The sequence below is a fragment of the Mus caroli genome, chromosome 6, assembly GCF_900094665.2.
Source record: "Mus caroli chromosome 6, CAROLI_EIJ_v1.1, whole genome shotgun sequence".
NCBI lineage: Eukaryota > Metazoa > Chordata > Mammalia > Rodentia > Muridae > Mus > Mus caroli.
Window position 1 is genome coordinate 79,171,961 of NC_034575.1, and position 10,707 is coordinate 79,182,667.

The window sequence follows — 10,707 nt, forward strand, 5'->3', positions numbered from 1 at the left end:
AAGATCAGTGGGAGTTGTCATCTGATAAGGACATATTAATTTCTCTTCCAGAGCTTTGTAACAACTTCTTTATTATATCAAGCCCTTAAGTTTAAAAACATTCTATAAACTTCTTTAAGCAACCAAAAAAAAAAAAATCCAAGGAAAGGGAGAGGACAAAAAAAATTTACTTAGTCCTCTGAGCATCGCGACATTAGCAGAGACTTTTAAGATTGCAGTCCTTTCTATGTATGTGCCAAAGGAAACTTCGAGATCCTTAGCACATCCATGACTCTTCCTTAAAGAGGAGATCTAAGAAACATCATATTGCCGTAGCCCCTAGCTCGTTGCCTCCAGTAGCAAGATATGTCATGCTTAGTCATGTCATGCTAGAGCAGGTGGTTGACATTATCAGCTTGTTTAGGACTGATATGTGTCAGAAGAGTCGGTCACATGGAGTCTTAGGTGAACATCCTTTATAAGATCCCCCTTACTCTACTATAAATGCCGACAGGACACAGGGTGTATCCGGTGAACTCCGCACACCTAAGCCGTGGAATATAATAGGCACCCAATAAAAGCTGTTATAAGTGTTTTGTCTGCATGCATGTGTGTGCATCTCGTGCATGCCTAGTGCTCATGGAGGTCAAAAGAGGGTGTTAGGTCCCCTGAAACTGTAGGCACCAGGTGGGCACCAGGAATTGAACCTGGGTCTTCAATTCTGCAAATGCTCCTAACCACTGAGCCATCTCTCTGGCTCAATAAAATTTTAACAAACTTAAAAACAAGTGCCTGAACTGGTACAAGATAGAAGACTGAAAACCAATACTGATTGAAACCTTGACCCCAATGAGAAGTTACTTTGGCCAAAGGAAGTCAAGCAATTGCCTAGTCTTCCCTCAGAATGAGCAAGGCTGTGTCCCTACAGTAGGTAAATACCCAGACACACACATACACTATCATTTTAATATTATTTACTCCCAGCTTGATGGATTCAGGAAGCCTCAAGTAGACTTTACATCGAATTTTGAATCTGTTCTCCAGAAAAACCTCTAGATATAAGCACAATAATAATAGCATGTGAACTTGAAAAGGCCTCCATAGTGCTCTTTGTACAGTGTCTGTGGCTGGGTACACATTCCAGTGTGGTGAGTTATGATGATATTCACCATCACTATTGTGACTGTGATTAGAGTTATAGTTAACTTTCTCATGCCCAGACCATCTATCTCCACCCATGCTTTTATTGAGGAAGCACCAGGCTCCAAAACTTTCAGCCTTCGCCACCAACCACAAGAATAACCAGCCACAGCTTTTCTTCTTGGAGGCATGTATGTGTTCCCTACCCCTCGCCAGCAGCCACCAGATTCCATGGTGTTCTGTGATGCCTCGTTTGATGGCACTGAGTCAAGATGGCAGAGCTTTCCCTCCTGTCTCCTGCTACACTTTCTCTGGGTGTAAACACCAACTCGCCAGGCCAGCAGGCGTTAGCTGCTGGGTCACTTCCCTTGTGTTCCACTCAGCCCCGACAGCCCCCTTTCCTGCTGTCTGCCTTCTGTGCACTTCTGATGGTCTCCTTTCCCATTGTCTTCCAAACTGTTCTTGCTAGACTGGGAGAAGTAGTATAGGGCTGTTGTTCCCTGCCTTGTGTAGCTGGGAAACTGTTATATTTGTGCCATTTGTGTCATTAATGGTCTCAGTCAGCCAGAGGACATAACTTACTGGTGACTTTAACCATTCTGACTCCATGTTTCTGGGAGATTTATGGTTTTCCTTGGAAAAGCACCCCCAAAAAATTGCCTCCTTTCCATCTCATCAAAAAGGGTACGCCTACAAATTCATTTGCAAATGCTTGTCTCTTCTCTCTGCCCACGTGCAGAGACGTGTCACAAAGTGGCTCTTCATTCACAGAGCCACTGCCCCAGAATCCTGCCACTTCACTTTGTCCTGTGGACTGGCTGAGTTGATCTCAGGGGCCCTGTTCCCACCCACTGTCTTGTACTAAAGTTTTCCCCTACACAGTTCCTCTTTCTCTTCTTGCTCCACAATTTTCTTCAGCATCTTCTTAAACCTTCACTGGATATTCCAGGGGCATCCCCCATCATTCTTTTGTTTGTTTTTGTCTTATATATAGGCCAAGCTGGCCTTGAGGCTGTGATCCTCCTGCCTCCATCTCCTGAGTACAGGAATTAAAGGTGAATACCCCAATACCTAGCTGATAAAGATCTGGGGTAGAAGAGATGGTTCATCGAGTAAAACCACTGGCCACACAACGCTGACCACTCAAGTTCAAGCCAAGCACACTAATCATTTTTAGTTTATGTGTGTAGATGTTTTGCCTGCACAAATTGTACATGTCTGAACATCGTTTGTGTGACTGGTGCCCAGGGAAGCTAGAAGAGGGGACATTGGATCCCCCTGAAGTGGAGTGACAGATGGTTGTGAGACACCATGTAGGTGCTGGAAATTGAACCCAGATCCTCTGGAAGAGCAGCCAGTGCCCTTAACTGCTGATCCAGGCTCTGGCAGCATGCATCTTTAATACCAACACTCTTATAGCAAGATAGGGGTGGAGACTGGAGAATTGCCCAGAAGCCTGTGGGTCAACTAGCATAGAATTTACATCAGAAACAAAAAAGTACCCTACCACAACAAGGTGGAAGACAAGGTCCAATTTCCAAAAGTTGACCTCTGGCACATGCCATGGCATATGCATATCTGTGAGCGCACACACACACACACACAAATAAATCACATACATAAAACATTTATAAGATTGTCATTTTCAAACTCCACACTTGACATATAATAGTCTGAGTTGAACCTACTTCAAGTTAAAGAGCATTTCTCAGTTTGTGTCTTCACTTGTAGTCTCTCTGGCATATTCTAGACTGGCGAGGAAGCGAAGTAACTCTCCCATTAGAATATTAGAAGCCCTTCCTCCCCCTCACCCACTCACCCCCGCCAAGGGCCAAAGTGAAATGGGCGCCTTCCTTCTTGACTCCCTAAAGAGAACTTAAAATCTCCAGTTGGGCTCATCCTCAAAATAAGCCAAAGACTGAAGATGTTTGTCTTTGTTGCAGAAGAGAGACTGGCTGCTGTTGGCCAGAGGGGAACCCCTGACCCCCAAACACAACCAGAGTCTCCCTGCCTGCAGCTTCTATGTGATCACACCTTCTCACTCTCTCACACTGCTGGTGAAGCTGGTGGCCACCAGGGAGTTGATGCTGCCTGGCTTCTTCCCCCTGCTCTCTGAGGACCCACCTGAAGACAGCCTAAAGATCATAGAGGCAAGTAGAACCCCTGTGTCTTAGTGTTCAATTGCTGTGGAGAGACACTATGACGTTGCTTATAAAAGAAAGCATTTAATCGGGGAACTCGGCAGCAAGCAGAGGGACAGTGGGCCTGATGTGTGCTTTTGAAACCTCAAAACCCACTCCCATTGTTATGCCTCCTCCAACAAGGCCATATCTCCTAATGTTTCCAAAGTATTCACGGCTGGGGACTAAGCATGCAAATGTGAGTCTGTGGTGGTCGATGTCATTTAAAACACTACACTATGGGACAGATAGAATGGAGCTTGAGAAAGGGGCAAGGGAGAAAAATAGGGCCACGGCGACTGGGGAGATGGACAGCAGACGGGTATGTTCCGGCCATCAGAGATAAAAGCAAGATAGAAAATGAAGTGGGAGGAAGTCAGTGGTCTGATTAAAGCATTGCGGTAAAAAAATTAGTTGAGAAGCAAACCTGGTTTGAGAGAACTAAAGGTTGTGAAGAGAGTATAGAGAGAGAAACAGGCCCTGACATAGACGAATAATTGGAAATTAGTGTCATCTATCTTAGAGATGATCCCACAATCGCACGCACCCACATAATCATATGCACATACACACAAATCCTGAGATCTGATTTGAATGAACACCAACAAATAGCTAGCTTCGAAGGAAAGGGGGCCAGAGTCCCGGAAGGGAAAGCTGACAGCGGCAGGGGAGGAAGTTCTGGCAAGCAATCCAGGTCCAGGTGGTAAATTTGATTGGTTTAGTTTGCTGTAGAGTGCTTGCTACTCAAAAGAGCATGATCTCCTCTCATCTGCACTTCTACCTTGAGGAAACCATGAGGTTGCACAGAAGAGAGGAAGGGATGGAAGGAGGCAGTGGGAGGCATAGGAACAAAGAAACGGTGATCATAAGGGAGATGCCCAAGGGGAACATGTGGGTGGATTTTCTTGTCTCCGAGCGTTCCTCACAGCACTCCAGTGTGTGTGTGCAAAGCCTCCAGACAGATGGCAGCATGTCTGTGGCTTTGCCTGAGCCACACTGTGTGCCAAGTCACACTGTGCGCTGAGCCACACTATGGGCTGTGTCACACTGTGTGCTGAGCCACACTGTGTTCCTCTAATACTTGTGCATGCCTGTGCTCTGGGCCTCTGCTGGGGAAAAGGAATGGAAGAAGTCTGTCTCAGATGCAGAGACACCAACAGGCCAAGAGGCAGCCTTCTTCAGCCCCTCCTTCCCCTTCTCTCGACTCCTCCATCCTTGCTCTCCTCTCTCTCTAGATTCTGTCTTTCCTCCCCTTGGGCCTCCCCGCCCTGTTGGGGTGGGAGAGGAGGAGGCTCTGGACTGGGAGAGTGGAAGCCACATTCCCTGCTGGCTAGCTGGCTGGGGAGCAGGCAGGACACAGCCTGGGATTGTGCTTGATGCTTGGCAGTCATGGGAATGCAAAGAGGCGGACAGAGACACCATGGCTTCCTCGGCCAGTCTCACTTCAGGGCCAGTGGTTCCTGGCACAGGATGTTGTGGCCGGAAAACCTAACTACTCAGGAATGCTGTGTTCAAATGTCCTCCTTCTGTGCCCGACTCACCTCAGGCTGGGAACTCCCTGTACTTGTCTTGAGGACTGGTGCACCCCCACGCTGCCATATAACCTGAACACACTCTCCCTCAGCCCTCCACACTGGGCCCCTTGTCCCTCTCTGGGGAGTTCTGGTTTTTCTCAGAACCCAGTGACATTTCCTGGGGCTAGTATTAGGGGGTTCAGAGTCTGTGACCACCAGGAGTTCCACCTACCTCTGTCCCTTCGCCTGACACAAGCACACCCTCCTGGGACAGGACACCAGCAGGACTCATCTGTCTCAACAGCACCTGGTGTCCTCGCCCTCTTCCAGCCTCTCACACACCCGGGTCTCTATGTGGCATCATCTATGTGGCGTTCTGTGATCTTGAGTTCTCTGAATAAAGTCCCTCCTCTCCACCCCAGAGCACCCTAGACAGCCTGGACCTGGGGCTCACCTACAACCCTCTGCATGTTGGGAGCCACTTGTACTCACATCTGAGCAGCACCCATGCCAAGCCTCAGGGACGGCTCTACACAAGCTGCGCAAGCCGGGGCCTTAGAAAGGTACTTCTCTCTTGTCCCCATCTTCCCTTTAGCCTTCCATTCCCTTTGTGCCCTGAGTCCAAGGGAGCCCCTTCATATATACCCCCCAACAGCCTGGAGCCCGAGAGAGCAGCCTACTCCCCACATCCCACAAGTAGAGGGGGGAACCAAGCTGAGGTAGGAAAAAGAACCTGCTGAGGCAATCACATGCAGTAGCGCTGAGGTGGAGAGGGTTGGTCGGTTGGTTTTGGTTTTGGTTCTGATTCTGTTTTTGTTTTCCTGAGACCAGTCTCATGGTGTAGCAGCGTAGGCCAAACTGATCTGGAGTTTACTATTTACCTGCTTCAGCCTCCTGATTCTGTGTGTGTGTGTGTGTGTGTGTGTGTGTGTGTGTGTGTGTGTGTGTGTGTGTGATGGAGATAGCTCACACCATCACACCCTGCAGCTTAGGTATTCTAACTATGGGATTTATAACTCTTAATTATCTACCATCCAGCTGTCTTGTTAAGCAAACAGGCCACACTGGAACTACAACCACAATCCTCTCCTTGAAAGAAAGGGCTGACAGGGAAACAGGACTAGAATCGCCTGAGGGAAGGGAAAGGATTGTAGCTTGCCAGGCCTTCTAGTAAACTTCACAGTGTTCATTTACACTTCCCAGCACCAGCAAGCAAAGCCTCACACTGAGTACAGAGAAGACAGGGGCCCCAACTTGGGCTTAGTAACCTCGGAATGGGGCTCTGTAGAAAAGGCTTGAGACTAGAAGCCAAGCATGGTGGCTCACACCTGTAATTCCAGCACTCAGAGAGCTAACTTGGGAGGATTGCTGTAAATTTGAGGCCAACTTGGGTTACAGAGAGACATGGCAAAAAAGAAGGGAGAGCAAGAGAGGCCAATCAGAAGGCCAGCTGGAGATGCGGTGTCTGTGTGCTCTATTAAGGTTTCCTTCTGCCCCGTACTGTTTTCCTGGTCTCTCTGTAACCGAGCACATTTTCATCTCAGCTAAAGCTGAAGGATATTTCTAAACTCCAGAGGTAGAAGCCATGACCAGATACATAGGTGGAGAGCCCACCATGGGAGCTTGGTTAGGCTGACTGACAGAGAAAGGACACCGACCAAGCAGAGGCTGTCCTGGGTCTTCAGGGTGTCACTCCAGAAATGAGATTTGGGGAGGAATTAGGACCAGAGTCTGGCAGGGAACCAGGACAGGAACTCGGGAACCATCTGCTCTTCATAGAAATCTCTGGTTGTTCCTTGCAGGGGGGTCAGCTGCAGACCAACAGAGTTCGAGCCCCAGTGGTTCCCCTCCCAGTGGCTCCTGCCCCACGTAGAGCTCTGAAGATGACAGCAGCCAGCAAAGCATCCTCAGCAGCCTTCCTGCCTTCGGATTTGGAGGAGGAGGAGGAGGAGTGTCCTTCTCACACCTAAGTCCCCGGTGCCAGCACACAGCCATGCACTCACCCGATGGCTGTCTGGGGGCAGATCTGCCTGCTCTCAACCTGTGCCTGTAAATGAGCTCCGGCTAAGAAACAGCTCTTCCTCTTCTGATGCTGCCCAATGGGGGAGAGGGACCCTGAAAGCAACACCTCCAGGCCTGTCTTTTGTCCAGCAGGGACTCTCTCTTGGATCATTTGATAGTGTTTGCACACATAATTAAATGCCCAGTAAGCCTCCTTCATTGTTCAGAGCATTCCTGGGCCAGAATTTCTTCCTGCAGCTCTGTGTAAGAAGGTGGGTGAGGTCAAGTCACCCATGGGAAACTACAACTCAAGAATAAAGAGGAGGTTTTCACAAAACAAGACAAAGCAGGGCATCAGAACCTTGTCCCTGGTCCAGAGAGGGGTACCCTTCCCAGACTGCCACCTGCAGCAGCTTCAGCTTCAGACACAAAAGCTGGGCACTCCTGAGCGCCCCTTAGCACTCAGGGCCTGTGAGCAAGCATCTGTGTATGCTGAGGGGGGCAGGCTGCTGTGTGTAGCCCAGCAGAGAAGAGTGGGAGGTGTGAAAGAACCCCACTCCCTGCCTTGTCTCCTCTCCCCACACCTGCCTACCTTCCTGTCAGCTCCCCTGAACTACAGAAAAATAGCTGCCATTTGTAAAGTGCTTTAGATTACACTAAAGTGCTTGGGACGTGGATCTATTTCATGCAAGCCGTCTTTTGAAGCAGAGCCAAATTCTCACTCTCGGTGAAAGGGCAGCAGTGGAGAATTAAGACATGTAGATAACAGACAACTGACCCAGAGTCACCGAGACAGAGACCAGCCCAGGTGAGGCTGTGGTCACCCAGACTCTGAATCACCACGCTGTAGGCTTCCCTCCCTTGGGGCCCTTCATTCTTCCATGGTCCCCAACGTATTTCTGGTTCCTCCCTTGATCCTGCCACACCCTCCCAGCACACGATGCCATAGTGCTCATTCATACGCAGAGGCCTTTTCAACCCAAGCTGGCTTTAATGAGATTTGTCTTATAAATTAAATATGTATCTGGCAAAGAACAAAACAAGAATGAAGATCCACACTGGTCTCCCCAAAGGGCACCCACTCAGACCAGTGGGCCGCTTCCATAGGCCTAGTCCATCAGCTAGCCATCCTTAACTGCTGGGGCTCCCCAGGGCCTATCCCTCAGCCCTGTTTGTTCTACTCCCGGGACTGGTCATCCCTTGACTCCTCTGGTCCCTGGCCCCTCCCACCCTCCGGTTTCTTTTTCAGTGCCACCACCCCATTGGACCTCCTATCAGCAACTGGCTCAGGTGGAACCCTCAGACTTGACCCCCGCCCTGTCATTCCCTACTTTAGAGAGTCCACAGTCCCAAGCCCCTGAGGTCCCACTTTTCTGGACCTGGCTGTACAGAGCTGTGTCTGAGCTGAAGCCTTTGCTGCCACTACCACGCGTGGTACCGGATTCGGGAAGGATCAAGCCCTGTGGCTTAGGGGCAGGAGCAGGCTTTGGGCTTCGGGGAGGTGGCACAGCATAGTCATCGGTGGCAGGGTTGTAAGGGAGCTCGTAGCCCTCTTCCTTCACCCGAGCCTGGCACCACCATGCATCCCGAGGCTCCTGAGGCAGATCATAAAGGCCCCGGGGAGGGGCGGGGGCCAGGCCTTCAGGTTCATCATAGATGGGATCCTCTTTGGAGTCTGTCAGCTTGGTTTTCAGTAACTGCTGCTGCACATGCCCATACAAATCCCAATAGAGAGGTTTCTTCGAATGTACCCCTTCCCCTGCCCCAGCAGGGGTGCTGCCCAGGGGGTCTGAATATACAGAGTCCTGAGAAGGGCCTGGAGGAATTCGCAAGGAGTCTAAAGGCTCCGCATATAGGGCTGGAGGGCTGCCCAGGGGTTCCTGGGGAACAGGAGGGGGAACTGTCTTCCCCTCTGTCTCCCCATCATGGGAGTCAGTTCTGAGGATATCTTGTGCCTGTCCCACCTTTCCTTGGGCTTTCTGCTGCTGGATGGCAGCCTCAACTGCCTGAAAGATGTCATTTCCCTGAGAAGTCTGGAAGGTGAAGGTCCCAGGGCCTGAGGGGCAGCGGCGACCAGCTTCAAAGGAGAACATTACCTGAGGGGGTGGGGGAAACACGTTAGGCGCGTCATAAGAAATGAGTCACAGGCCTGATCAAGTTACTGTATCTGCACAGAAGAGACCACCTGAGAATGGAATTGTCACCTACAGCTACTCAGCCTGGTAGCCCTCCCTGATGGTCATCCTCCCAGACAGCCCCATGCACCTTGTCCCGGCCATAGCGACGCAACAGAGTGTAGGGCCAGAAAAGAAGCGGCTCCAGGATTTGACTCTGCACACCCAAAGTCAGGAGGGTCAGCTTCTCAGCTTCCACCCTCAGTATGTAGGAGCCTTGCAAGCCGCAGCGTTCAGAAGCCTCGGTCTTCTGCGAGGTTACCCAGAACTGGGATCCTGGAAGAACACATACGAAGGAGAAGAAGCGCTGGGGCAAGTTAGGGACTCGGTTGACTCCAATCACTAGCTCCCCAAGAGCACCTCTTCAACCCACTCCATTCCTGCCAGACATCTACCTTCCCAGGTGGGGCTGTACAGAGAATTCTCCAGCATCTCCAAGGCAGAAAACTTAGGTTGGTTCTCCGTCTGCGCCAAAGCCCAGCCGCCTTTCTGCAGAAAAGGGAAAATGGAAGAATTATATATAATTCTCTTGGGTCTAGGGTAGGTGCAAGAAGTCCAGTGCCTCTATAATAGCTCCATCCTCGCAATGTCCCTTAAGCCCAGAGATGCCCACCCCTAGCCACTCACCGGAAAGGCGGTTCTGCATAAAGTCTGCACCCAGGCTGTGCTGGATGCGGCGTCCGCCGCCAGCAGGTGCGAGCGCTGTGCGGTGTCCAGGCGGAAGGCAGCAGCGCCGGGCTCAGGGGGACTCTCCACAGTCACCGGCACCACGCTCACACATTCAGCCAGGCGTATCATCTTGCAGTCTAGACGGCGAGAGCCGCCTCGACCCCCTCTAGAGCTCGACCCCTTGTGATCAAAGAATTCCAGCCGCGCCACGCCGTGAGAACTGGCTGGGTAAAGCACAGCCCAAGTTTTCCTCCACCTCTGGGAAAGAACGAAAGACTCGAGAGTGCGCGGTGGTAGCACGCGCCCCACAAGGAAGAAGAGACCCATGAAGGCCGATCTGAGTCTGGGGCTTCCCAGGCTGGGCTACTTTCCCAAAGATAATGCCATCCCAACTCCGCACCAAGGAGGGCACAGCCCGAGACTTTTAAGGGAACGTCTTGGGGATCTACAATTGCCCCCGCGCCGTTCCGACCTTCTTCCGGCCCCTTCCCTCTTTCTGGATTCTTTCACCCACTTCTAGTCCAGAGGGGTTTCGCCATCCCCCACGCCACAAACAAACTACCTTGGTCCCGAAGCGCTGACTCTGCAGAAAAAGCGGACCCTCCATCACAGCCCCGTCCATGGCCCAGGCGATTCCTTCCGCGCTTCCTGGCCCCGAGGGCTGGGGGCGGGGCGGGGCGGGGCTGCAGGGTGCCGGAGGCGTGCCCGCCCCTCCCCGGCCCCTGCGGCGGTGATGGGGGGCGGAGGGCTTGGAGGAAAACGAGCCATCAGGAAGAACTCAGGGAGAGCTGACTAAAGCCTTTATCTTTAGTGGTGCACACAGTGGCACCACTCAGGGAAGCGGTGATCACCAACCAGGGGCCCTAGTGCCTGGGGGGGGGTGGAAGCTGAGAGTGACGACATATGTTTAACGTGACATCAGAGTGAAGGCCGTGACATCACCTGCAGGCACCTCGGGGGCGCCATAATGACCAAGGGAGCCCTCGGGACATTAGTTTTCTTTGTGGGACCTATTCTCATGGCCCAGCCCGGGAATTGGACTGGACTGTT

The 10,707-nt window shown here is 51.4% G+C and overlaps 2 protein-coding genes across 4 annotated transcripts in view; one reads left to right on the top strand and one right to left on the bottom strand.

Annotated features, from left to right (window-relative positions):
* Nucleotides 1-7,155, top strand: part of M1ap (meiosis 1 associated protein) — an 83,038-nt gene extending 75,883 nt beyond the window's left edge. For all 3 annotated transcript variants that reach the window (XM_021164813.1, XM_021164811.1, XM_021164812.1), the window contains exons 7-9: nt 3,063-3,269; nt 5,236-5,376; nt 6,616-7,155. In XM_021164813.1, the coding sequence (XP_021020472.1) occupies nt 3,063-3,269; nt 5,236-5,376; nt 6,616-6,783 (516 nt within the window). In that variant the 3' untranslated portion in view covers nt 6,784-7,155. The remainder of the gene's footprint in view (nt 1-3,062; nt 3,270-5,235; nt 5,377-6,615) is intronic.
* Nucleotides 7,156-7,785: 630 nt separating this feature from the next.
* Nucleotides 7,786-10,314, bottom strand: Dok1 (docking protein 1). Its single transcript, XM_021165620.1, has 5 exons — nt 10,220-10,314; nt 9,616-9,915; nt 9,384-9,477; nt 9,080-9,264; nt 7,786-8,910 (listed from the first exon to the last, which is right to left on the bottom strand). Exons 1-5 carry the CDS (start codon nt 10,277-10,279, stop codon nt 8,101-8,103), a joined length of 1,449 nt encoding a protein of 482 aa, XP_021021279.1. The 5' UTR covers nt 10,280-10,314; the 3' UTR covers nt 7,786-8,100.
* Between the last annotated feature and the right edge of the window lie 393 nt (nt 10,315-10,707).